Genomic DNA, 25,996 nt, shown 5'->3' with positions numbered 1-25,996 from the left:
GATTGGTCCGTCCCAAATGGAGGTCATCGATTGCCAGAGAAACAAAAACAGTGGACTCTGCAGAGAACTGCTGCCGCTTCTTTATCCTCTGACACCCACGTCTGCACATACACCACACGGATACGGACCACACCGGAAATTAAATAAACTATTTATTTTCATGTACATGTTTCTTCTTACACTTTATGGAAATATTTGTCTTCTCACGTTCCTCATATTGATGACAGTCTGAGGAGCACATTCGTAAATATTATATTCAGTATAATATATTATCATAAAAATAACAGCTTGAAACATCGTTTATTCAAACAAACAAAAAACCCAGAAAATAACATTTGCATTTTTGCTGTTATGACTCACAGGCTCTTTAAACAATAAGAAAAACCCAATACTTTATCTCTGAGATAGTAACAACAAACATATTGTTTATTTTAACATATTTGTTTATTCAACATAAAACAGAAAGTAAAGCACAGTCAGTAGCTGTGTGGATATAAGAAAAGGTGGGCTCAATATGTTGGAAGATGCTAATCAAAACACATTAAACTTACAAGGATGCTTTTTTTTTACCATTATTTGTCGCTTTGGTCTAAAAGCAGCTCATCGTCTGGAACATCAACACTTCCTGAGAATGAGGCCGCATCTGAGGACAGACAACAGATTCATCATCATTCCAGTAAAAAGTTGACAGATTACTATGAACCCTGATCAATCTGAGCACGAGAGGACAGCAAACATGACAATCACTGGTAGCAAACTGTTTTTTTTTTGTTTTTTTTTCGGGAATAAGGATATGTTTTCTTCCTCTAATACACTACTTCTGTATTTAGAACAGTTCTGCACAGACCAGCTGGAAGTAGAGATTGCACACAGAACTGGCAAATCACTCTTTTTAATCATATACTTACACATAGCAAATATGCTAAGTAGTCAGAGGATGCTAAGTTATTCACTTAAAAGGAACCATTGAAAGCAAATCCCTCTGTTCTTTGTATATGCATCCATGGTTGATAGTGAAGTAAGAAATCCACAGGATATTAAGTAAACAACGAGATTTCTCTACATCTGGGGGGTCAAACTCAATTGCACAGGGGGCGCAAAACCCAAAACACACCTTAGGTCGTGGACTGAACAGAATAAACCTTTATTGAACACTAAAACTACATTTTTAAAACTTTAAAAACTAAACTTTTAAACACAATTATGATCTAGATAAATAGCAATACCTGCAATAATGCTAGTGTGAATGCTGTAAGCTGAATTTGGCCGCTGAAGATGCTAGTGCTGATAACATCACTCAGAATCTCAGCAACACTCTCACCTGATAAACTGATACAGGACATGCTGAGCTCTGACGAGGCTCCGATGACATCATCCTGCAAGAAGATGAGAAGAGAGAACCAGAGCGTTTGATCAGCCGATGATGCAAGAGACGTCTGCATCTAATATCAATGTAACAGAAGCAATTCAGTCAGGATAACATCCTGCAGCTTTGATTGAGTAAAATATGTAAAATGCTCCAGCGCTGCATGTTTTTATGTTTCCATCAGCTCCACAAAGACCTGAGAGTAGCTCAGTCATTAGAATCAGCCGTTGTAAACAACTGAAGGCTTCTATCCATCATCACTGTGATTGTCAATAATATCCGCTGACATTTTGTCATTTGCTCAAAAAGACTTTCCTGATAGTTAATATAAAAAGTCTAAATAACCGTTTTTAAAACACTTCTCCCTTTTAAAAATAACAATATCTCCCAGAACGGATTGAACACTCTGATCTGCAGGAGTTTAGAAGGGTCCGGCGCCACCTGCTCCCTCCATTACTGTGACCAGCTCTCGGGACAGAGCGCCATGTCAGAGACATGTCAGGGGAGGAGCTGCAGAGAGGAAGGAATCAGTTCTGGAAAATATTTGTATTTTTAAAGAGAAAAGTGTTTTAAAAACTCTTAATTAGACTTTTGTATATAAATTATCTGGAATATCTGTTTAAAAAGTGGGAAAATGTCCATTTTTACCAGATAAAAGTCACAATAAAAGTTTAAAACTGCTGATAAGAAAACTCTGACGACCCGGCATTCTAGTAGTATTCAAACGCATCATTTAGGTACAAATTTCTTAGACATGAAAAGTCTCACATCAGATTTGTGCGTAAATGTGGTTTTATGTGTGTGTAACATGTGATTTGTGTGTTTTTTAAAGATTTTAATTAGTTTTAAGCTGTTGTAATTTTAATTTGCTCATGTGTAAATTATATTTTGTATTTTTTTAATGTTGTAATTTTTTTTTACTTATGCACAAAATGTATTATATGAGTTACAAATCAAGAATTATGTACTCAAAAATCAAGAGAATGCCCTCACAAATCCTAATTTACACACAAATGGGAGTGAGTCTATTTTCTCTCCATACACATCCTCTGTAGGTAACAATGCAGCTGTGTAACGACTATAAATCCTGCCCAGCAAACTAACTGCTGGCAGCGGCACTTCTCACAAAGGCAGTGTGAGTCTGATGTCCTCCAACCCTAACCTCAGTCACCGTTACACTCCAGAATGTAAGACTCTAGAAAATCTCCAGAAGTTTAAAGGACCCACCAACATCTGCTGCAAAGAGCCACGATTGTCCCCCTCAGCACTCGTGTTCAGCACCTCCTGGTAGCTCACTGCATGACCCAGACGTATCAGCTCCTCGCCGATATCCACAGCCTGCGGAGGACAAGTGTGGGAGTGGTCCTGAAAGCATGCGCTCACTGGAAAACAGAAAGAATGCAAAGAAGACTCACTTGTCCGTCACTGTTGTCATAGAGCTGAACACTGGGCCAGGAGGAGATCTCAGAGTGGGAGTAACTGCAGAGTTTGGCCTGCAGCGGCCTCCAGGAGGCGCAGTGTGTCAGCTGTTCAAAGACATCCAGAGCCTCTTCTGTCCACACCTCTCCTGAAAAAGCAGCAGAGCGGCTCTAATCAAGCACACAGAACGAGAAGGACGCTGGAACCACAATCAAATCAAGTCAGACCAAAACAGCATCTCCATGTCTGTGCTTCACTCCCAGATAAACATTTGTGCCATCAAATGGATATTTAGGCAAAGCCTTTACCTTTGGGCTTCACTCCTGCTAAGGTACACTCAATAGCTTGGAAAGGTAAGCTGAGGAAGTCGCTCCTGAAATTTTAATGCAGAAAATGCAGAAGCTGTTAGTAAATTAGCTGCAGCCTTTTCAGAAGCATGACAGCGGCTTTGTTTGGAAAACAGAGGGGGGCCTCCTCATGTACGGAAGTGTTTGTGACTCACAGTTCAAAGTAAAAGTCAATGCTGGAAATGCCTGTTCATTTTTAAAACATTTCTGCATGACTTGTATCTTAAATAAAATGAAAAAGCAAAACTCTGAACAGCTTTTCCATTTCCTTCTTCAACTCAGCTCATTCTGTAACTTAATTAAATTGATAGAGAAAATGGCATTTGACTTTTTATTTTAAGTTATTTAAAGTGACAAAGCCATTGAAGATTGCTTATTCCTTAAATCTCAGCTTTGAGCTTGTTTATCCTCCTCTTCCTTCCTTTTTTGAGATAATTTCATGCATGTCGCTCTCATTAAAGAAACAGAAAAATCCTTTCTGTTAATCCATTTTAAATTTCAATTTTGATATTTCTAATTAAATTTTGCTTCAAATTTACCACAGAACTTTTTGAAAATAAAATGTCAAAGGCCATTTTCTTTATCATTTTAATTAAGTAACAGAATGAGCTGTGGAAAAGCCATTCAGAAACTTCATTTTTCCTTTTATTTAAGAGACAAATAATACAGGTACATTGTGAAAATGAAGAAGCCTTTCTGTTTATGCATTTTAATTTTCAAAATTGACATTTCTAATTGAATTTTACTCCACATTTATTACCCTTTTCTTTATCACTTTAAGTTACAGATGAGCGGTGCTGAAGAAAAAGAGAAAAGTCATTCTGAGAATTGCTTTTTCATTTTATTTAAGAGACAAGTAATGCAGGTACATTGTGAAAATGAAAAAGCATTTCCAGTATTGACTTATATTTTGAGCTGTGAGTCACAAACGCTTCCATACCATTACACATACTGCATGTAGAGAAAGAGAACTCCATCCTTCACCAAAGGCAGAGCAGTAGGAGCAGAGAGGGAGGAGAACACCACCTCATTCCAAACCAAATACCTCCTCCCTGACCCACTCTGATCTTTGACTGCTCCTCCTGAGCACACCTCTATGTCTGAATGCAGAAGCTGATCAAAAGCTTACAGCACAACCGTTTCTGTGAACATGCTTCTGTTTTCAGGAGAACTTGCAAACTATTCAAACATAGGAACTTAGTTTTATTCCGTCAAAACTCGACTACCATTTAAACAGAAAACACATGGTTTGTTCCCGTTTCTGTGCACGCCCTCACTCTGACCTCATGCGGCGCAGCCGGTCTCTGGGCAGCTCCCCATTGTCCCCGAAGTCTACATAGTAGAGGTCGACCAGTCCAGAGCCCAGGACTCCCAGAACCTTGGCTCTGTTCCACGTTGAGTGGTCTTGGTATGGAGCTGCTACAATGTCCCCCACCACAACCGTCTCCACCCTCTGCTCCTACACAAACAGAGACACACATGAGGCACACTTCAAATCCTTGAATTTATTCTAAATCATCAAGCCGCTTTTCTCCTTCAGAATCTACTGGAATTTAAAAACGTGCTGAACGCAGGTTCTTGAACGTGCTTTCAGCATATGGAGGGTTTTCCTGCATAAAGAATTTGGTGGCGGCTGCCACCACCTATTTTACAAGTGCCACCAGCTCCTGCCGTTTAATCAAACACATGATCAAGTGTTCTCAAGCCGCGGTCTTTCAATCATATGTAACTGCAGTTACACACATCCACCAGTAAAGGCGAGTGGCGCTGTGTCCAAATTAGCACATTATTTACTAGTCAAAACTCCACGCAGAAATAAGACATCTCCCCGCACGAATCAAACATTCCTCGTGGACAAGTCAGGCCCCCGAGAGGATAATTCAGACCGCCATGAGTGCTTAAGACCGTCTACTTCTGCGTGCACGAGTGATGCATGCATGCAAGCAGAATCTGAGTGAGCGCGTGCACGTGCAGCCCTCTGCCCCCGATTATCAAAAGTCCTTTCTCACTCTGTGGGCAGAGCGCACATGACCAAAATGCAGCGCACGCGCTCACTGAGATTGTGCTTAATCTCAGTGAAAAGTTTAATTTTACTTTATCATTTAAGATTTAAGACGGATATTGGGGTAGGGGGTATGGGGAAATTGCATATTCAGCATTCTTTTCTCTAAGTTTTTGTAGATTTGATTTCCAGACATGTAAATGTAATCAGAAACTACATGTTTTTACATTTTCATTTATGTTCAAAGTTAAAGGATGTGTGAGTGTATATTTACGCTTTGAAGTACTTTATATGTTTTTTCAAATCTATGTTTTAAAACTGTTCAAGATAGAAATCTTAGGCTTTTATCTTCTTGGTTTATTTTCCACTTTGTACTGATCTGAAAAATGATCTGAATCGTGACCCTAAAACCGTGACACGATCTGAACTGTGAATCTGTGATCCGTTACACCCCTAGTGAGTATAGTTTATTCTATAACCATGTATATCTAGCCATAAGTAAATAGATAAATCTTTATTCCAACTCGAGTCATGTTAGTCAAATGGTTTACAGTTATGGGAAATCGTAATATAAACTACTTTTTCTTTTTTCCAAAAAGAAAAAGGAAGAGGAAAAACCTGAGAGGAGGAGTGTAGTCACATTAAACTGGATGTCTGTTGTAAAGTTTCAATTGACGGTTGTAACCAAGAGGTTTTTGACTACTACGAGTGTCTGAAAAGGTCTTATAAGATGGAACATTGACGAGTCAAATGCTCTGCTAGCATGCTGCAGGCCGTTCACTGTGCAAATGAATATCTGAGTAGTAATGAGTACATGTTTGTTGTACTATCCCATGTTCAGTAAATGTCCATGGATCTGTTAGTTTCTGTTAGGTTACTACGAAGCCCTTAGAACTTAAGGCACCGTGGCCACTCGTCCCTTCATGGAGGCTCTGTGGCTTTAAAGGAAAATGCTAAAGCTTTAAATCAAAGAGGTTAGTTTGTTGTTTGACATGCTTTATTTAAAAAGGGACCTCTTTGTGCTGCTATCTAAAGTAAAATGAATTAAAATTGTTAGAAAAATAAAATATAATCCAGGTGTAATTCAATTATTGTAAATATTTAAGGTTTGGTGAGCACATAAAAAAAAAAGTGTCTTTTCAAACGGCTAAGTGGGACTTAGCGGCTCTGGTTGAGGTTTGGTCAGTAAGAAACTGGACCACGTGACTATTTCAGCGTTGAAGGTTGCAGACTCCTGGACGTTGCCGTTTTAAAAAGGACACACTTCTACCAAATCCAAGTGCCTGATTGGCCAGAGTTCAACTGCTTTAACTTTAAACAAATGCAAAATGGTTGCAAGTTTTACGTACGTAGAGCCAAAGATTAAAAACTTGTGACCCGTCAATGTGAGAGTTTTGAACCAGGAAGCTCAAAATGCAGATATACACGTTTACATAGACTTACCATTGGAAGTGGTCACTTGAACGAGTTCACTTGAACGTAGCTGAACTCTTTTTTTAATGTAACACTTACTGTGGGGTTAGCCCCGCTGTAGAAGCGGTTCATCTCCTCTGTCAGCTTGTCCAGTTGGTAGGAGCGAACCCCCAGGATCTGGATCCAGAAGTGGTTTGGGTTCTCCGATGCAGAAACATAAACCTCCAGGTGTTCATCCGGCTGGAAGCTAAGGTCTGGGCTGGGAACTAATAAAACAAGGAACCCTGTGAGTCCCCAGAGGAGAGCCAGTGTGGATCAAACGGGGTTTTAGGAAGAGAACTAACTTTCAAACGTGGATATTTCATTGAGAGACTCGGTGGAGAGACTCTCCGCCATGCTGTCTGTGGTTTTCTGCTCCTCTGGTTCTTGCATGTCCCCACAGTCATGAAGAGGAGAGATCTTCTCAGTCTGGAAGACCGGGCCGTTGTTGTTCAGACCCCGCGGGGACTCCAGCGCTGCAGGGTCGGGCTTTTGGCTTCCACCGCGTTTCTGCCGAAGAGCTGATGACTGTGAGATCTTGGACCTCACCAAAGTGTCTTGTCTGACTTTATCCAGAATCATCTCCTGGAAACCAATCAAGGAGGCTGCTGTTAATCTGACATCAAGGCTTTGTTAAGGGCACACAGATCTGTAAGCTTTACCTTGGCGTGCTTCACCTCCTGTCTGGTCCCCGTGATGGTCACGCTGCCTTTTGCCCCTGGGATGGGGGTCTTCTCTTTGGAAAAGATCACTTTGGCTCCTGTGGTCCTGGTGATCAGCTTCAGGCTTTCACCACCACGTCCTTATACACACATGGATGGTTAAACGTCCTTCAGGACCAAAAGTATTTATACAGCTGTTAAAACAACCTTTAATTTATGTTTGTGCTTTAGGTAGATGTTGAATTAAGGTGATTTTTGAAGAGGTTTGATGAACATTTGCATCAATAAGTGTTAAGATCAGGCCCTCGGCTGGGCAGCTGCATGGATGCATCAGTATACGAATTCTGAGACATTTGCAGTTTTACAGAATTAAAATTTGAATATTTATGACATTCACGATTTGTGATCTTTCTAAACACTGTAGATCAGGGCTGTGAAATAAGACTGGGACTCTCAGGGTAACTCCAGATATGATGTGATTCACAATAATGATAGTATCAAATGGTTTTCTCACTTCAAAGAGCAATAAATGTGGAATTAAAAAATCAGAATACTACAATTTAATTTTACATTTTATGTCAGATAATGTATTATTATTGAGGCACAATATGAACTTTCAGTTTGTTAATATTATAGGATCATTGTTTTTTACAGTGCTGGGATCCATATTCATTTTCCCATTCTTTTATTAAAGTTTCCTGCACTTATCTTTCATAATCAACACTTTAGTCACGCGCTCACGTGTACCAGTACGACAAAAACCTGTTGCATCAGTAAGGGATTACTTTTAAACAAAACAGGTGTTACATACTGCAGTTTGGAAGTAGCTTGTGCCACAATTCTAAGCAGAAGTTATTCTGCAGAATACAATCTAAAGTATCAGTGAGCAGATACTGCCGTCCAGCATACACCAAACCACAAGAAATGGCCTGAAGTTACATTAATGTAGTGGATGAATGTTGGGGTTGTAAAGCTGCTATTGAAGCTCCTGTTAAAGCATCTGTAACACAGGATTTTTGCTTACTCGGCAAAAACATACGTTACCTATGATGCGTCCAACAGAGACCTGAGGAACCTCCAGAACCTCTGATGCTGGTTCATAGTCACTGATCAGGTTCTTCAGGACACAGTGGGCCAGTAGGACCTGCTCCTTTGAGCCTTGAAGCAGGAAACGCACGCCCGCCTCGCATCCAGGCTCTGCAGATTCTGACAAAACGCTCACATGAGCTCCACTCTTGTGGTTCACCTAAAGCAAAGAGATCAAGAGCCAAACATAGACTCAGGAACAAGTGGACCCTTAGAAGAACTTTGCTGAAGTAAAGGTATAAAGTAGATCAGGTGTCAAAGTCAAGGCTCAGGGGGCCAGATCCGACAATACAACTGATCCAAAACGAGCGTTTTTTTTGTTTTTTTTCGTGAACTTCCATCTTTTTCCTTCACTCCCTAAAGCCCCAGGTCTTTCCAGCTCATCTGGCTACTTGTGGGTGAAGGCGGGACACACTCCGGATTTCACACCCGCGGCGGAGCTCTCTAGCTCGATATGCTGGCAGAGAGAGAGCCGCTGCGGGGTGGGGAAACTGCCAGATCGGACCTCATCGAGACATTAAAGCAAAATGAGGCAATTGATTTGTGATATTGGGTTATATACATAAAATTAAATAGAAAATTGAATTTAAAAAAAGGAAAATATCTCATTTTATTTTTTCACCCTCGGATTAATACAAGACAGTGAACCTTCAAGCTCAGCCGTGGAGACACAGAAACACCGTGGAAGCAGCTGTCATACAGACACAGCTCCCTTTACTGGGAAAATCTTTAATAATAATCATATAAACCCAAACATGCTGACACGATTACAGATATTTTTTAGAACTCTTCACAATAATAAACCAAATTTCTCTGCGTATCTGTGTCTTCCATACATTCTAAGTGAGATATCCACAGTCATTAACTGGTAGCTCCTCCCACAAGCAGGCGTGGCGTCAAACTCAGGAACACATTTTTTGACGGGCAACAAGCAGCGAATTTGTTGTGCAAATGGCGTTCAGTGTCAAAGCACCTTTAGAGGTGAGTTTCTAATAAACTCCTACTGTTCTGCAGAAACTACATCTTAGAAAACAACACTATTTTTTATTTTGGATAAAAACTGTATAATCACAACTAAAAGACCACTGGGAGCTATTTTACAATAAATCAAAAGATGATTGAAGTGTAACTTAAATGTAAATGTAATCATGTAAATGTCGTCAGTGTCATCAAGTCCTCAGTTTGTGGATGTTTGTAAAGGTTTAAACTACTCACTATTTCCAAAAACTTGGCCTGGGATCTGGAGAGGTTTCTGTAGACTTCTACAGGCAGGGTCATTTTACATACTTCTTTGTCCGTGTCTTCACCTGCTGGATGTTAATATTAACAAATGAAAAAAATGAATTCTTATTCCACAGAACAACTGCAAAAGCACAGAAACCTACCATTGCTGCTGATTCGACGGTAGAAGATGTAACCCACTGTGAGTCCCACAGAGAATCCTGCAGCCAGAGCCACCACTTTCCCTGAGCTCAGGCTCATCTTATGACCCTCCTTTAGGGCGTCCATGCTGGTTCTGCCCCAGGAGGAGGATGCACCTAAAAACAGCCAATGAGAGTCCAGTCAGAGAGAAGCTGCTTAAACTCAGTGACTAGAATGGAAACAAATAAATAATCAATCATTCATCAATTTAGTGTCTTTCTAAATATTTATTTATCAGATCATAATGATAAAACAGTTCAAATCAGTAAAATCAAACTAGGGAAGCCACGATTAGTCGACTAATAGACTATTAAAATATTCAACGACTAATTTAATAGTCGAATAGACGTTACTGTATATTATATGGAGTCGGGGTGTAGTAAAGTTAAAAAAATATAATGGCATTCTGCTAGCTTTTTGAACTATTTTGGCATTTATTAAGTTTTTTCAGGCTATTTTTTGGAGTTCAGCTAATATTTCAGCTACATGCTAGCTGTTTTGGCTAATTTAGGCTTTTTACAGTTTTTTAGGCTGTTTTGGAGTTTAGCTATTATTTCAGCTGGCTACCAGCTTCAGCATTTTTGAGTTATTAACTTCAGTGATTTCAGTTACCAATTTCAGCATCTTCAGCGGCCAAATTCAGCTTACAGCATTTACACTAGCATTATTGCAGGTAATGCTGTATATCTAGTTTTTAGTTAGTTTAAAGAAATGATAGTTATGTGTGCTTTATATCCAGTTTGCCCATGACCCGATTAGTCGACTAATTGAAAAAAAAATCATCGATGATTAGTTGACTATCTATATAATCGTTTGTGGCAGCATGAAACATGTTTTCTTTATAAAAACGATATTTGGCACCAGCTTTTGTGCACAGGTTTAGCACTTTTTAAACTTGTCTTAGTTCTGGTTTTGTAAATAAAGAAGGAAAAAAAATTGTCATAACTTTATAGACACAGATTTAAGAGACACAAGTCACGACGTTTATTCAAACAAATGTTATGACCCTTAAAAACGCGGATTATGATCTTCTCTTAACGTCACCCTCAGCAGACTGCCTCCAACAAAAATAACTTTTTTTTCTGACATTTGATGTCAAGCTAATCCATCAAGCTAACGCTAGCTAAGCTAGGTTCCGATTCAGCACGCAGGTCCGTTAGCGGGAAATAAAAACGAACGGACCGCTGTGGCGCAGAGTTGACATTATTCTATGGGAGGCGACGCGAAGGAGCTGGATTTACACCTCAGATAAATGAATGACACACACGAACCCCTCTTGACTCCTCTGGATCGACCCCGGAGACGTGTCTCGTGCGACGCTGAGAGCAGCAGACCGGAAGCAGAAAAAGCGAGCCCCCTCATTTTAATTTAATCCAAAACTATTCACATTTTTCCCCTTATTGAGTTATGGTAATTGTACGGTAAAATGTATAAAATATTTTTTTTCTCGAGTTTTCTTTAGGCTGGAATACAGTATGAATTAGCTTTTAAATTTGCTAGTTTATTTGCTCATTTACAGTCAATGGTTTGTTCCATAGACAGCTTCAGCCTTCAAAATAAAAGTCGAGCAGCATCCAGATGAAAAATAGAAAAATGTGAAAAAGTTACAAATGTTTTGTCAGTAAACTCAAACAGTAAAACCTGTATTTTATATTGATTTAAATATACCAAGTCTTTATGTTTAATAATTTTGATAATCGTGTCTCATGAACACAAAAAATGTAGCACTACATTTTAGACTCACTTGATGAGTTTCAGTATTTGATTTGGCAGACCAAAAATATTTTGAACTTTTTCAGATAATTTGATCTTTTTGCAAATGTACCTATGGAGCCCTGCGACAGACTTGTGTCCAGGGTGGGCCCCACCTTTGCTCAACAGTAACTGTAGCAAAACTTCAGTTGCAGCATCTTGATCTGTCAGAATTTATACATTTAGTCCTCTGCTGGAGAAGACCAGAAGGGGTTTGATCATGCCTAATATTTATATAGCACATGCTAACACAACGCGGTTTGGTTTTTGTCCTTATAAAAAAATAGAAATGTTAAAAAGTGTCAGAGGAATAAACAAAAATAAATATCTGGATGTTTTCAAGAATTTTGAATCAATGCAATCATGACCTGAGAATGTCCTTGTTTTCTAAGAACTATGGTGACTGTGTTTTATTATTTTGGTTAAAACAGCATTATCATTATGAAGTGAGAATACTTTGATAACAGATCAAAAGATTATTAGAGTTCGACGTTAAGGAAGAAAGTTTTTCTGAACTTGTAACATCTCAAACTAAGAATCCAAACTCAGAGCAGTTTTATTACTCATCGAGTTTTATTAAAATAGGGAGCATCACAAACATTTGTCATGAAAGCATTTACAGAAAGCCCGTCGTGCTGGCGTCCACTGAGGTCACGAGTCCTTCTGCTCGCCCTTCAGACTGGACCTCTGCTTCTTCTGCTCCGTCTGCCCCATGACTCTGTAGAGTCTTTTCCGGGTCTCCTTCTGTCTCTTCATCTTGGCCTCCTCGTCCTTCTCCTTCTGCTTGAGGAACTCCTTGTGTCGGGCGTGCAGCACTGAGTGGGCTTTCTTCCTCTTGTGATGGTGGACGGTGGTCAGAGCGTGAAGTAGAGCTGCCACCTGTTGGGCCGCGAGAGGACAGCGTCATGTTTACATTTTGATGTCAGGAAATGTATTTTTCTCTTTCTTGCAAAGCATTGTGGGGTGGATGTCCTTCCTTCTAACTGGTGAAGCGTCATTCCTGCTGCTGATGAAGTGATGCTGTGCTCAGGCTTTCTCACCTTCCTCTCGTGGGGTTCCCGGATCACTCTGGGCCTCTGGAGGTCTCTGGGTATCTTTCCCTTGGCCTGCTGCTGTTTGGGTTTGCTCTTGAAGGGCAGGGCTTTCTGCAGCTCCTTGGGGATGTGCAGGGGGTTGAAATGCCTCGGGGCTCGTACCACAGGCTAGAGAGAGATGACAGATGATCGTAGAGGTTTCAAATGCTGAGGAGGAAAAATCCTTGGAACAGAAATCACTTTCAAGCTTCTAAGGCAATCGAACAAGTGGCGCTGAACACGCTAGTGCTGATAGCTGAAAACGCTGAAGCTGAGAGTCACTAAAATATTAATTAAATACCTAATTAGCCTAAAAAGCTAAAAACGTGGTTAGACGAAACAGCAAGCATGTAGCTGAAAAAACAGCTAAACTTCAAAATATCCTAAAAAACAAACAAAAAAAAGCCTAAATTAGCGTGTACATCTAACATCTAGTGTGTAAATATTAGCATAACTCCAAAACAGCCTAAAAAACTTAAAAAGAAAAGTCTTAATAAGCCAAAACAGCTAGCATGCAGCTGAAATATTAGCTAAACTTCAAAATATCAAACAAAAATGAGAAAAAAGCTCTCAAATTAGCCAAAACAGCTAGCATGTACTTAAAATGTCAGCTAAACTCTAAAATACCATGAAAATCTTAGTAAATGCCAAAATAGTCCAAAAAGTTAGCAGAATGTCAATTTTTAAAACAGTAACTTTTAACATAATTATGAATAATAAAAAGACAGGAATATTATTCCAGAATAAATCAACTTAAACCTTAAATAACTTTAAATATTTTACTCTCCATAAAAATATATTTTGTCAAAATTATATAAATTAGAAACAAGCACAAGATAACATCGGGTTATTAACAACAATAAAATAAAATGATCTGGAGGGCCGGATCCGGCCCCCGGGCCTTGACTTTGACACATGGTTTAAGACTTTTGGTTTTTACACTGAAGTGCACGGCAGTTGTGAAGGACTCTCTTGCTGTACCTTGTACAGAGAGTCGGGGTTGGGTTTGTTGTGGATGCCCAGGTCATGCTTCAGCTGCCCCAGCGTCCTCATCCCCGCCCAGCTGTCCTTCTGGCCGACCGGCAGCAGCAGGGAAGTGATGGGGTTGTAGAGCTGAGGAACCGACACCGGATACCAGGAACGCAGGAACACGATGTCTGCACCACAAACACACAGAGATGGACCTCTGAGAGGAATATGGTGGACGCAGCCTGTTCTACTCTCTCACATGTACATCATTACCCTAATCCTCCACCCTGGTCAGAAAGCTGCTAGCTTCAGGGGCTAAAAGAAACCCAAACTCCGCCACCTCTGCTCTCCAGGAACTCACCACTCATGAGCAGACGGTCCTCAAACGTAGCTCTGAAGGCTCCTGGAGGTGTGGACAGGGCCTTCTTTATCTGACCTCTGACCCCGGAAACCGTCCGCACAGAAGCTCCTTCAAATTTAGCCACTTCCAGGACCGTGTTGAACATTCCCTGAGGAGACGAGCAGCATCAGCATCTTCTGTTGCTGCTGCTTCACAATTGATAAAGAAAGTGTAAATCGTCTGCTGGCTCACCTTAACAAAGGAAGTGTTTTTGAAGATCTTGTAGGGATAACCAATCAGTTTGAGCTTCTTCACTATCGTCACAGATTTATCTAGATCCAGGACCACTCCTGTGGCTGCGATGCGAAAGTTGGCCTACAGAGAAACAAAGAAAGAAGACGACCTCCGTCAGAAAGTCCTGCTCAGCTTTAATCTGTGGAGCGGGAAACACTTTTTAGCTGGACTCACTTTGACTCCGGCCACAGACTGCAGAGCCAGGAAGCCGGTTCCCTGAGGGGTGATGGGCCCTTTGGTCCGATGAGGTAAAAACAGTTAAAAGGTACACATGAAATCCACATCGAAATGTCTTCTCAACATGTTCTGACCTTCAAGATATAAAATTACAACTTTAACGTCGCTCCAATATTGAGTTTTCAGAGGACGGACGAGGCAAACGAAGCTTCACGTCTATGTTTGGACCACAAAAACAAGGGGAGGAGCTCCGTCATCCAGTGAGCAGAAGACTCACCCCAGATGGAGGCTCCACAGTGCATGTGCTGTGGCGTGTACTTGAGGAGGCGGTGGCGTCCGTTGTGATCTTCGATGTGGTAGAGGGGGATGGTTTGGAAGCGGCGCCAGCCTAAGGAAAGGATGAGGGGGTCCCTGGTCTTCAGGATTCGCTCGTACCACCTGTGTTTCTTCAGCCTCATCTGATCCAAACACATTCAGATCAGTTCACAACATAAAAATGTGGTTTACACACTGAATCTCTGAGCCTCTGTCACCTGCAGATATCCTATATTTCCTTCGCTGGATCCCAGCCCTCCAAGGATGATGGGGTACTGCGGGTCAAAGTTGGTGACGAACTCACAGGGCACAGAGCTGATCTCCACCCGTACGTACATCCCCGGCCGGAATCCTTCGTACTGCACTCTGGTCTCATCGTCCACATCCTCAAACTCTGCTCTGTTCAGCTGAGGGTCAGACAGGAAGGAAGGCGTGAGAGGCGGGTCAGTGCCGTGCAGCGGGGACTCTCAGACCCGCCCGCCGCCTCACCTCCGCCTGCTTCTGCATCTCCTCCTTCAGGTCATCGAAGTAGGTGGCGTCTCCATCATCGTACTCCGCGTCAAACCTCTCTTTGAGCCGCCGCTTCTTCTCCAGACGCTTGTTCTTCTGCACCTCCTCCTCCTCGACCTTCACTTCCTGCTCTTCATCTTCATCGCTGTCGGTCTTCTGTCAGTCACACAGTAAACGAGAACATCAGGATTCATGGGAGAAGTTTCCTCTACTGAAGCACTTTACTGGCACATGTGATCTGTTCATCACTGCGTTTATAAATAAAGATTATCCGTCTTTGTTGACATATATTCTGAAATCCATTAGATTATAACTGTTATCTTTATTTAAGGTTGATGTTTTTTGTCTTTAGGGTAACTTCAAACAATCAACAAACTCTCAGTTACTTCATCTGTCAGGATGAAGGTTAAAGTATTTCCTTTCAGAGTGAATAAAATCCCAACTTTAGGTTTTATATCAGTTTTCTCTAACAACTGAAAACTTCTGCTCTTTATCACTAAATAACTTTACTTTCCAAAAACAAAAAATAAAAGCAGAAACTCTTCTGGTGCTCATTAAAGACACACAAAAAAGATTGAACATTTAGTCAAGCAAAAGTCAACAAGCTCTCACAGCTCATCTAAAAATACGCTCAGATTTATTTTCTGCTTGAAATGTTCTAAATTTTAATGCGTGTTCTTGGATTTTCTGAGGCAGGAGTCTGCAACCACATGTGGCTCTCTGGTTAAAGAAAAATAAAACATTTTTAAAAAGTAAAACTGTAACAAGTAAGTATGAAGTAAAGTGAATAAATAAAACGTCATTAAGCAACAGTTGAAGGACATCACGTATCAGAAGCTTTTTGACAGATTTTTTAGGGGCCGGATTTAATATTTTTAAACAAATTTAAGGATTCAAATTGTCACTGAATTAGCTTTGATTTAGTTCATTAAATTTGAAATTTTTAGTCTGAAAATTGAAAATGATTTGCTGCATTGAGAGGATCCTATGTTACACAGGATGTCTTATTTTGAAAGGAAGTCATGGGAAATTTCTGACAAAAATAATAAACTATTTCAAGTTTAAAAAAAAAAGCTTAATTTTATTTTGCCCAAAAAATGTTTATAGTTATCATAAAAGTAACATTAATGTAAAAGCTAATGTGTAATCTTGAAAGTGAATAAGACTGTGTGGCTCCTGTTGGGATGTCGTCTGAGGAATTGACCCAAATGGTTCTATTAGTGTTGATGGTTCCAGTTTCCTGATCTGAGGGAAGACTGAGGGTTATGAAACGGGTAAGTCAGTGTGTTTGTGTGTTAAGGGATGCTGTAAATCACATTGTTTTTTGTTTCTTAGCTTTGCATCATTGTGGTCATCTTCAATAGAGGAGCTGCTTCTAATGGGTCCTTTGTGTTGAGCAGAATGTTTGCATGAATCCATGAGGGATGAGATGGACCAGGAAAATGATGGACAGTTCACTGATTTTAGGGGTCATCACGCTGGTATCACATCATAGCAGAGACCACTTTTGATTGGTTCACTCCATAGATTGGAATCATGTTTGTAATACATTTATGGGGCAGAAAGTGGACCAGAAAAATGTTTACTGTACATTGAAATGTTGAGGGAAGCCATATTGGATTTTAGGCAAAAATCAGGGCGACTGACGGGATAAAAGGGCCATTTTTGTCTAGATTGGACGTCTATAAACATGAGATGTTTCATCTGAAGAAGTCAGTAACGGTTTAAATAAAATAAAAAAATAAATTAAAGCCGACAAAAAATAGAAATGTAAAAAAATATATCAAAAATATTCAATATAAAGTTTTGTACTTGAAAAACTAAAGTCGAGAGGAGGTTTTTAAAACATGGAACATCATGAATGAATGAGAATCTTCATGTGTATGGAAATGCAAATACCAACAAAAATAAAACTTATGGATCAAAAATAAGAACTAAAAAAAATTGTAAATATTTATACATTTGTAATATTTTTGCTGCATTAATGAGGCGACTAGACTAAACTGCATTCTCATTAGACTGTATAATTATGAGAAAATGAACATTATTTTTCCAATTTTAACTTAAGACCAATCAGAGAAATTTCCGTGATGAAGCAACACTTCATCACACACGCTACCTCGGCCACACCCTCCTGTCCCGATTGGCTCTTGTGGACTTCTCCAGTTTCCAGATCTTCAAAGTCTCCATACAGTTCTTCTGCACGACACAGAACACGGATGTGAGGCTGAGAGGGAATGAACACGCCAGTTCCCATGACGCCCAGAGCGGCAGCTCTCCTCACCGTCCTCCTTCAGCAGGGTGGCAGCATCCTGACCTTCTTCCCACTTCCCCGTAACAAAACAGTCTCGGATTGAGTCCAACATCTGAAAGCACAGAGGAAATGCAGAGAACTGCTTCATGTCCAGAACTGGATGAAAGTGGAGCTAGCAGCTTCACCTCTTCCAGGTCCCAGTTGTGGCTGGTGTCAGGCTGGAAGCGAGAGCAGTCCACGGCGTTGGCCTGAGCCTTCCGGCTCTTCTGTGGCCGGCTGACGCGGAACAGACCCCCCAGTTCCTCCTCGTCGTCCTCAGAGTTATCCGCCTCCAGGACTGCGAAAGGAAAGGATGAGACTTTTTCCACCGCTGACAGAAAAAGCAGAGAATGAAAGCTTCCTGCAGGCGTCCGTACCGGCGCCGTAGACCAGCTTTCGGAGATTGGGAGCAGCTTCCTGGTGTCGGAGAAACGCCTCGGCTGCTTTCTGCTGCAAGCCCTCCTTCCATCGCAACACTCCTACGGAAGCGAGCAGAGGTCATGTCAGGAACATTCAGGGATCCTCATGTTCTCCTGGACACTTTAGTCTACAGTAGGCTGCAACAAACCATCATTTTATCAGTCGACTAACATCAAACACTTTTCCAATTAGTCAACTAATCGGATCACTCGTATCCTGGATGTAAAACACACATCCTAACTACAGCATTAGCTTTAAACTTCAAGTGCTTAAGCTATATGCTAACTGAAAACAAAGTGAAAGTTTATTAAACCTTTAATGGATTATACAGTTTATTAAAACTTAAATCAAATGAGGTCTGCCTCTGAAACACGCCACTGGCGTGTGGTAATGGTACCCGAGTCTTCCTATAACTTCCTGTGACATCACTACCAACCTGGACTAGCAATACTAGATAATAGATACTCAGAATGTTGTTTAAACACGTCCTCCATCATCAGAAAATGACTACAAGAGGATGTTAAAAACATAATTTTCACTGTTATTAAGAAATAACTGAATACTCACCCTCCTCTTCCTCCATTTCTTCCTCACTCATCTCCTCTGTTTCTTCTGGTTTATTCCTCACTTCTCCAGCTTCCTCTTCAGCAGATTCCTCCTCTGAATCTTCATCATCAGTTTCCTCCTCAGAACAGTTTCCAGAGTCTCCCGCTCCCCGAGCCTCCTCCTCCTCCTCTTCCTCGCTCATCTCCAGCTCGTCCTCGCTGTCAGCAAATGCCGGCACCTCAGCCGTTACTCCCGCCTCCTCCAGTCTCTGCCTCTTCTTCAGAGGAGCGCCGTCTGCCTTCTTCTCCTCAGTCTCGGCGCGAGTCTCTTTGAGAAACGCAGACAAATCTCCAACAGTGTCTTCATCGTCGTCGCTCTCCTCCTCCTCCTCCTCACTGCTTGATGCGCTGGCATCGTCTTCATCTCCAGGGAAGAGCACCTTCCTCCTCTCTCGGTTTGTGTCAGGATCCCACACGCTCTCCTCCTCAAGTTCTCGTTGATCTCTACAAACAAAAAGAAGACAAAAGATTTCCCTGAAATCTGAAGTTTTCGATGTTTGACACTTTCTCTGGCGTCTTTTCCTCTCATCTATGGAGAAAACTAGTTTAGACTCACTTTGTTATATAGGATCATATAGAAAGGAAAACAGACGTTTTTATCAGATTTAAGGATTTTTAAAACATTTATGAGACCTCTTTAGGAACACTTGAAACTTGACTGAAGACTGTAAGTATAGAGAAAATGAAACAAACAGTCTGCTAATACTTCCTCTACAGCAGGGTGTCAAACTCAATCACAATCTTACAAGAAGCCAAAAAATCCAAATCACACCTTAGGTCACGGGTCGAACAGGATAAACATTTAATGAACACTCTAAAACTACATTTTAAAACTTTAAAAACATAACTGTTTACATAATTATGAACTAGATATATAGAGTTACCTGTGATAATGCTAGTGTGAATACTGTAAGCTGAATTTGGCCGCTGAAAACGCTAAAGCTAAAATATTAGCTAAATGCCAAATTAGCCTTGGAAACAAAAACAACGTGGGCTAGCCAAAACAGCTAGCATATCGCTGAAAAAAAATAGCTAAACTTCAAATGTCCTAAAAAACTGAAAAAAGCCTAAATTAGCCAAAAACATTTAGTGTGTAAACATTAATCTAAGTCTAAAACAGCCTAAAAAATCTTAGTAAATGTCAAAATAGTCCAAAAAGTTAGCAGAATGACAATTTTAAAAACTTGAAAACTGTAACTTTTTAACATTATTCTAAATATGAAAAATGCAGGAATATTATTCCATATATTAATTTATTTAACCAGTATTAAAACTTAAATAACTTTAATATTTTACTCTCCATAAAAATATTTTTTGTCAAAATTATACAAGCTAGAAATGAGCACAAGATAACATCGGATCATGAATAAAATAAAATGATCTGGAGGGCCGGATCCGGCCCCCGGGCCTCGACTTCGACATGTGCTCTACACACGATTGAATCACCATGACTTCCATTCTGACACGTTTAGACGTCTCCACGAAAAAGTTTTATTCATAACTAGTAATCCATTTTTCTAGGACGTTTCTCCACAAATGCTCCATCTTCCAGCAGCGACGAGCATCAGGTAACTAGCTAGCTGAGGTTAAATGATTCAGGATCAGTTCATGACCTTATGAGTCACATCACGTTGACTAACAAATGTAAGATCCGTTCACCAGAGTTGAAGACATTCTAATGCTTTAGAAGCTCTTATTTTAGTACAATTAAAGACTTTTTAAGGATCCGTCCTGTTCATCACTCAGAGAGAAGTTGTCCTGTCAGGCAGGAACTCTGCAGAGGAGAAGATCTTGGCCGTTTCTTACCCGCTCTGCCCTCCGACGTCGTTGGGGTCAATCGTACCCGAGCCGCTGAAGAGCGACACCTTACTGGCAGCCATCTTGGCGTCCAGAGTGGCGTGAGTGTCGATGAGGGACTGGACCAGCTCCGTGGTGGGTCTCACCTCCTCCTGCTGCTGGTGGACGTGGTTCGCTGGGAGGTCGATGTACACAGCATCTTTGTCATACACAACGCCCCCCACACCAGCCATGGGGGCATAGAGCAGGCGCTCCTTCTCGTTCAGCGCTCGCTTCTTCTGAGCGTCCGGCAGGGCGCACGGGTCCGGCAGGAAGTTCACGTCGCTCACCTCGAAGTCTCCCACACCTGTGAGCACAAACAGCCAATCAGGGGCCAGCACTCAGGGACCACAGCAGCTCCTCCACAACATCTTCATACCTGGAATGTGGACCTGGCACTTGTTTTTCAGATGTGTCCCTCGCAGGTATCCGTAGAGCGACACGGTGCGGTCGCATTTCTGTTCTGTGCGGATCTTCTCGGGGTCGGTCAGGTCCTCCATGCTGCAGAAGGAATTACAGAAGAGATCTTAAAAAAGTTACTGCATTTCAGCTGTGTTTGAACGGGAAAAAAAGAGTAACAGAAATTGAGTTTTTAGGCTCCAATATTGAAGTCTTCTGGAAATCTAAAGACAAATCAGTAAAAATAACTAGAAACATTGCATTCCCTGCAATAATCCTAGTGCAAATGATTTTTGCTGAAAACAGTCCCTGAAGAAGCTAAAGCTTTTTCCTGAAAATGCAAAAACTATTTACAAAATGTAAAATCTGCTAAAACTGGAAATTTTCTCAAAGAACTATGAAAGAGCGCTGAAGTTAACCTAAATTCCTGAAAAATGTATTACAATGCTTAAAAATCCTTAATACATGCAAACATTGCAATAAAGCTTGTTGCTAAAATACTAGCTAAACTCCAAAACTGCCAAAATTCCTCAGTAAACTAAATTAGTCAAAAACGTTAGCATGTTGCTAAAATAGAAGCTAAACTCTAAATTAGTCAATAAAACCTCAGTAGATAAGAAATTATCCAAAAACATTAGCATGTAGGGCTGCCACGATTATTCGACTAATCGACGACTATTCGACTATTAAAATAGTCGACGAATAATTTGGTCGTCGAATCGTCGTTTTTTGCTTGTTTTTTTCCTTGTTTTGATCTTAAAACTACTGTTCGCGCATTCTAATTGCCGGGTCTGCCACACATGCGCAGTGGTGCTAATCCGGTCAGCACAGTGATGTAACAGGAAGTTCTCGGTAGGCTCATAACAACACGCTAGCTCGAAAATGTGGGAAACATAAGGAAAATAAAAGAGGAAAAAGTGTCAAATGTGATTTCTTCATGACAGAACTTGTGTTCCGTGAGAGCACGATGGCGATAAATGATCACCTGAAGATGAAGCATGTTGAGACTGAGTTTGATCACGCTGAACAGAGAGCTTCGTCTAGCTAATAAATAAAGATGAGACATTTATTTTATAAACCTGGTTTAAAGAGCAAACAGGATAGTTATTATTCAAGGAAAAAGCAGTGAGGATTAGAAAAATGAGCAAACACCTTTTAAACTACAGGAGAAAAAAAACATAAGCAGAAAGTAAAGAGAGAATAATCATTAAAACTGATTAAAGTTTTAATAGTTCATGGAAAGTCCCTCCTGAGGCTCTGCGGTCAACAGATGCAGGACAGCAGCTCATAGGCTGAAGTGGGCGTGGCTTCCTGCAGCTCATGTTATAAACCAGGGCTCCTCAAAATACGGCCCGCCTCCACATTTGACCTGGCCCCCACAGATCAGAAACACTGATGGAAAACCACATGGAGCGAGACTTTTTATTCCATCCTTCAGCAGTCTGAACTCTGATGGAGAGGAGAGAATATTTATGGGTTTAATAGAGATTTACTTTTTCTTTATTATCATTTTTCTTCTGTACATTTTTTTTCTTCAGCTCTTTTTATGCAAACTTTTTCAACTGTTTTGGAAGTTACCAAGGATTTCTAGGCTAATTTGGAGTTTAGCTAATATTTCAGCTGCATGCTAGCTGTTTTGGCTAATTTAAGCTTTTTTACAGTTTTTAAGCTATTTTGAAGTTTAGCTGTTTCTGCTTCATGGATCTTTCCGGTTCCGGGTCACGAGCAGATGACGTGTGTCCCCAGCTCTCTCAACTCTTCGGCTTTTAAAGTCTTTTAAAGTTGCTCACAAGCGACTTTAATCACCAGCTGAAGATGATTTTTACTTATTACTTTTTGTATCATTATAATAATTCTTTGATGAATACAATCTGCACAAATTGTCTTTTAATGAGAATATTTAGATTATTGTTACTTATTAATATAAATGATTGTTTTGAAATGTGATTACATCACTGATATTAATGATCCTTTATAACCTGAATCTATGATTGTAGAGTATTAATATTTGATATTAAGTCCTGAACCGGATATTGATCATTCGTGTAAAGGAAATGGTATGGTCGAGCCAGACAGGGATTATATAAGTTCACTTCCTCCCACTCCCTTTCAAGCGATCTACTTGTGGTTGAGAATGTGATGTGTTATTTCATGTATTATTACCTGATTGCTTGGAATAAAACATTTCATTCATTCACATGCTAGCTGTTTTGGCTAATTTACATTTTTTTCAGCTTTTTAGGCTTATTTGGCATTTAGTTAATATTTTAGCTGGCTATCAGCTTCACTGTTTCAATCTATCAGCTTCAGCGTTTTTAGCTATCAATTTCAGCCTCTTCAGTGACCAAATTCAGCTTTCAACATTCACTCTAGCATTATCACAGGTAATGCTGTATATCTAAATGTTTTGATATTATTTTTTTATGAAGATTATAGAAATGAATCATTTTAAATTTGGCTATGTTTTGCTTTCTGAAAAAGAATAAATGTTTACGTTTAGGCTGTGATTGCTGCACTTTTTCTGTTAACCTACAAACCGACCCCGCCCCCATCAGAGAAGAAAACGGTTATGTGGCCCTCACATGAAAAGGTTTGGTCCCCTGCTATAGATGATGAGTCAATTTCTTTTATCAATTTCTCAGTAATTGAAACATTTTCGATTCAAACCTAAATTTATCAAATAATTAAGTACATTGTATCTGCATTCCTGATGGCTCTTGAAGCTGGCGCTTAAGGAACGTTGTGACTCACCGGTCGACCAGCACGTAGGGGTGGGAGGTCTGCCACACCAAAGGGCGGAACTTCATGACCGAGATGAAACGGCCCAGATTCTTCACCTCCTGAGTCTGGTACTCCCCGTACACCATCCCCGACAGGTAGAAGAGCTTTGCTCCCTGAAGGGTCAAACCCACAGGTGAGAGTGGGCGGAGCTGCAGGGAAGCAGCACCAGCAGAGCAGAGGCGACAGTCACCTGGTACACCTCCGTCCAGAAGCGATGCTTCAGGTTCTTCTTGGTCTTCCTGAGCGTCTTGTTGTTCTTGAAGGAGTCGAGGTGAGTGAGGACGCCCATGATGCGAGGGAAGCCGTGTACCTGACAAATGTTGAGGAACTCGAACGTCTCCATCTCAAAGCCAAAGCTGGCATCGATCAGCATCAGGACCTGCAGAGCGACGGTGAGATGGCTGCATGGAGAAGCTCCACAGGGATGTTTTCATCGGTCTTAGTGGTGAAACTTACGAGGTCAGCGACCTTTGCCAGGTCGATCATGGTGTTGATGTCGTTGTTACACTCCATGAAGGTCAGGCGGCGTTTCTTTCCTAAAACACAACAAAGAGAAATGATGTCTCCGGGTCTTTCATGGTTTTTACAGTGTTGAAAATGAACAGTCAAATATGTCTGATCCTTCATGGTAGTGCCAGAGTCCGGATCAGGATTTTAACTCTCATTCTGGTTTGACTTCATGCAGTCAAAACGTTCTCAGCAGCAGAACAGGAAGATCTGGACCAGAGACTAACTGAACTCAAGCAGGTTTTCAGGCCACAGCAGTGAACTGTGAGCGTGAACTGTGAGCGTGCACTGTGAGCGTGCTCGTGGTTTCTCCGTCTGAAGCTGCACTCACCAGAGACGATTGTCACCGGACCACAAATATCCCCGAGCTTCTGCCGAGTGAAGTTCTTGATTAAGCAGCGGATTAAGGTACTCTTCCCCACCTTGGGGGGACCCATGACGACAATCACAACAGGTGGGGGTTCCAGTGGAGTCCGGTCCACAACAGGGATGTGATGTTTTTTGGTTTTTATGTCCTGGGCCCTGCAAAAGAAAAAAAGCAAAAGCGGTTAAACCTTCGGTTGGGAAAACTCAGCTGTGGGATGTGAGCGCCGTCTGTGCGGACCTGTGGAAGGTCTTGGCCATGCGGACAGCCGACTGGACCGCGAAGGCTTTGGGGTTGCGTTTCCGTTCGTCATCGTCTGCTGCCCCAGCCTGTGTCTTCAGCTTCTTCTTCTGCGCCTTTGGTCCACTGTGCTTCTGCGTGTGCTTCTTCTGTTTATGAGCCTTCTCCTCCATCCTGGTGGGAGGAACAAACCACATCACCTCATTTGAGATGTCCAGGCCCTCAACACCCACCAGAAAAATCACACTCAACCACTCTCAATGTCACAAGATATGTTATTGACGATTTCTTTGGATTTCAGAGGAAATTTAAAAAAAAAAAATTTTTCATCTGGAATGTACTCCCCTACCCTCACACAAACACACACACACAACCGGAAGTACGTGCTTTTATTTTCTAGTGGAGGAAGAATTGAAATCAGCAGTTCAACCTGCTTACGCTTCATTATTTTTTATTTATTTTTAAGCACTAAAGTCTTTAGAAACTCTTCAGAAGTTTATCACACCACACGAATGAAATCTTTAGAACTGATCTCCTGCTGCTTCTGGTTCGGATCTGGACCCGTTTTCGGAACCGTCTGCTAGTTTTACCTCCAGCCCCCAATGGCTGAACACAAACTCTGATCCTAAAAATGTATTTTCATCCAGATTATCTAAAACTTCTTCATGTCGAATGAACGTCTGAAGCTACAGTCTTGAGTTCGTTGGGATGCTAAACGTGGAGCAGAATGAATGACTGCGCCTGCGCAGACCTCTGCGGGAAAAAGCAGCATAAACACGGAAACATTCAGAGTTCACCTCGATGAGGAGACGGAGTTTGTACCTGGCGGAGAAGTTCAGACGGTTTTCCACCTGGAAACGTATATTTTCCTCACAGCCCACATGTGCACGGAGGATTCACCCGGAAACTTTTCTTTGCTCCTTTAAAATACCCAAAGAAATTGTTTTCTCCTGACCCTCTACTGCCATCTACCGGTGTGGAGTGTAATTACTGCAGAATGTTTTAAGGAGGCCGTAACATGATTTTCTTAAGCCTATCAGAGTGAACTATATCCATTTATATGATCATATATTACCCTTGGAGGGGGGTTCTTAAAGAAGCACTAAAGTAACAAACACCTGTATCAGCTGGAATTTATTAAAGCCAGGACATAAGTTATTCGATCTGTCCCGGATGAGAACGGTCATACGGCATGCAGGATTTAGCAGGAAAATCTCCCGCTGATCTTCCTTCGTGGATGGAGTCTTTAAATAAGTTGGATTTGCTGTAAATACAAATGATTTCAATAAAAATGGTTATTTTCAAGTTGAATGAGTTGTCAATTGTGCTTTGATATTTGGTATTATTTTAGTGGGAGGAGACTTG

At 41.0% G+C, this 25,996-nt stretch overlaps 2 protein-coding genes across 7 annotated transcripts; both read right to left on the bottom strand.

The window, feature by feature from the left end:
- Positions 1–139: 139 nt before the first annotated feature.
- Positions 140–11,181, bottom strand: tdrkh (tudor and KH domain containing). 6 transcript variants are annotated; one of them, XM_024298142.2, is made up of 14 exons: positions 11,028–11,181; positions 9,720–9,872; positions 9,550–9,644; positions 8,293–8,494; positions 7,249–7,388; positions 6,892–7,171; positions 6,647–6,813; positions 4,416–4,591; positions 3,094–3,158; positions 2,782–2,933; positions 2,594–2,704; positions 1,322–1,376; positions 571–643; positions 140–228 (listed from the first exon to the last, which is right to left on the bottom strand). In XM_024298142.2, the coding sequence occupies exons 1-13, from the start codon at positions 11,116–11,118 to the stop codon at positions 573–575; spliced, it is 1,758 nt and encodes a 585-aa protein (XP_024153910.1). In that variant the 5' UTR covers positions 11,119–11,181; the 3' UTR covers positions 140–228; positions 571–572. The 6 variants fall into 6 exon arrangements, with proteins under 6 accessions (XP_024153910.1, XP_024153911.1, XP_024153909.1 ...); XM_024298143.1 differs by lacking the exon at positions 140–228 and adding an exon at positions 285–483; XM_024298141.1 differs by lacking the exon at positions 140–228 and having other exon boundaries at positions 285–643.
- Positions 11,182–12,058: 877 nt separating this feature from the next.
- On the bottom strand, positions 12,059–25,600 carry bms1 (BMS1 ribosome biogenesis factor). The gene is made up of 22 exons (XM_024298153.2): positions 25,454–25,600; positions 24,632–24,805; positions 24,359–24,549; positions 23,977–24,056; positions 23,711–23,899; positions 23,491–23,633; positions 20,720–20,841; positions 20,311–20,647; positions 18,467–18,948; positions 17,857–17,958; positions 17,626–17,777; positions 17,471–17,552; positions 17,306–17,385; positions 15,166–15,342; positions 14,895–15,083; positions 14,639–14,819; positions 14,359–14,417; positions 14,143–14,265; positions 13,912–14,059; positions 13,563–13,738; positions 12,549–12,710; positions 12,059–12,387 (listed from the first exon to the last, which is right to left on the bottom strand). Exons 2-22 carry the CDS (start codon positions 24,802–24,804, stop codon positions 12,160–12,162), a joined length of 3,576 nt encoding a protein of 1,191 aa, XP_024153921.1. The 5' UTR covers position 24,805; positions 25,454–25,600; the 3' UTR covers positions 12,059–12,159.
- Positions 25,601–25,996: the final 396 nt, after the last annotated feature.

This window comes from Oryzias melastigma, linkage group LG19 (assembly GCF_002922805.2).
Source record: "Oryzias melastigma strain HK-1 linkage group LG19, ASM292280v2, whole genome shotgun sequence".
NCBI classification, from domain to species: Eukaryota; Metazoa; Chordata; class Actinopteri; order Beloniformes; family Adrianichthyidae; genus Oryzias; species Oryzias melastigma.
The sequence above is the reverse complement of the archived record's forward strand: the minus strand, read 5'-3'. Positions and strand labels throughout refer to the sequence as shown.

Excerpts from the sequence above, each read along its gene's own strand:
- tdrkh (XM_024298142.2), bottom strand. The coding sequence starts at position 11,118 with ATGAGGGGGCTCGCTTTTTCTGCTTCCGGTCTGCTGCTCTCAGCGTCG. Across the intron at positions 7,389-8,292 it reads CTCTGTTGGACGCATCATAG|GACGTGGTGGTGAAAGCCTG; the intron begins GTAACGTATGTT and ends TGTGTGTATAAG. Across the intron at positions 644-1,321 it reads GTCCTGTATCAGTTTATCAG|ATGCGGCCTCATTCTCAGGA; the intron begins GTGAGAGTGTTG and ends GTCTGTCCTCAG.
- bms1 (XM_024298153.2), bottom strand. The coding sequence starts at position 24,804 with ATGGAGGAGAAGGCTCATAAACAGAAGAAGCACACGCAGAAGCACAGT. Across the intron at positions 23,900-23,976 it reads TGGCAAAGGTCGCTGACCTC|GTCCTGATGCTGATCGATGC; the intron begins GTAAGTTTCACC and ends GTCGCTCTGCAG. Across the intron at positions 14,820-14,894 it reads GAAATATAGGATATCTGCAG|ATGAGGCTGAAGAAACACAG; the intron begins GTGACAGAGGCT and ends TGTTTGGATCAG.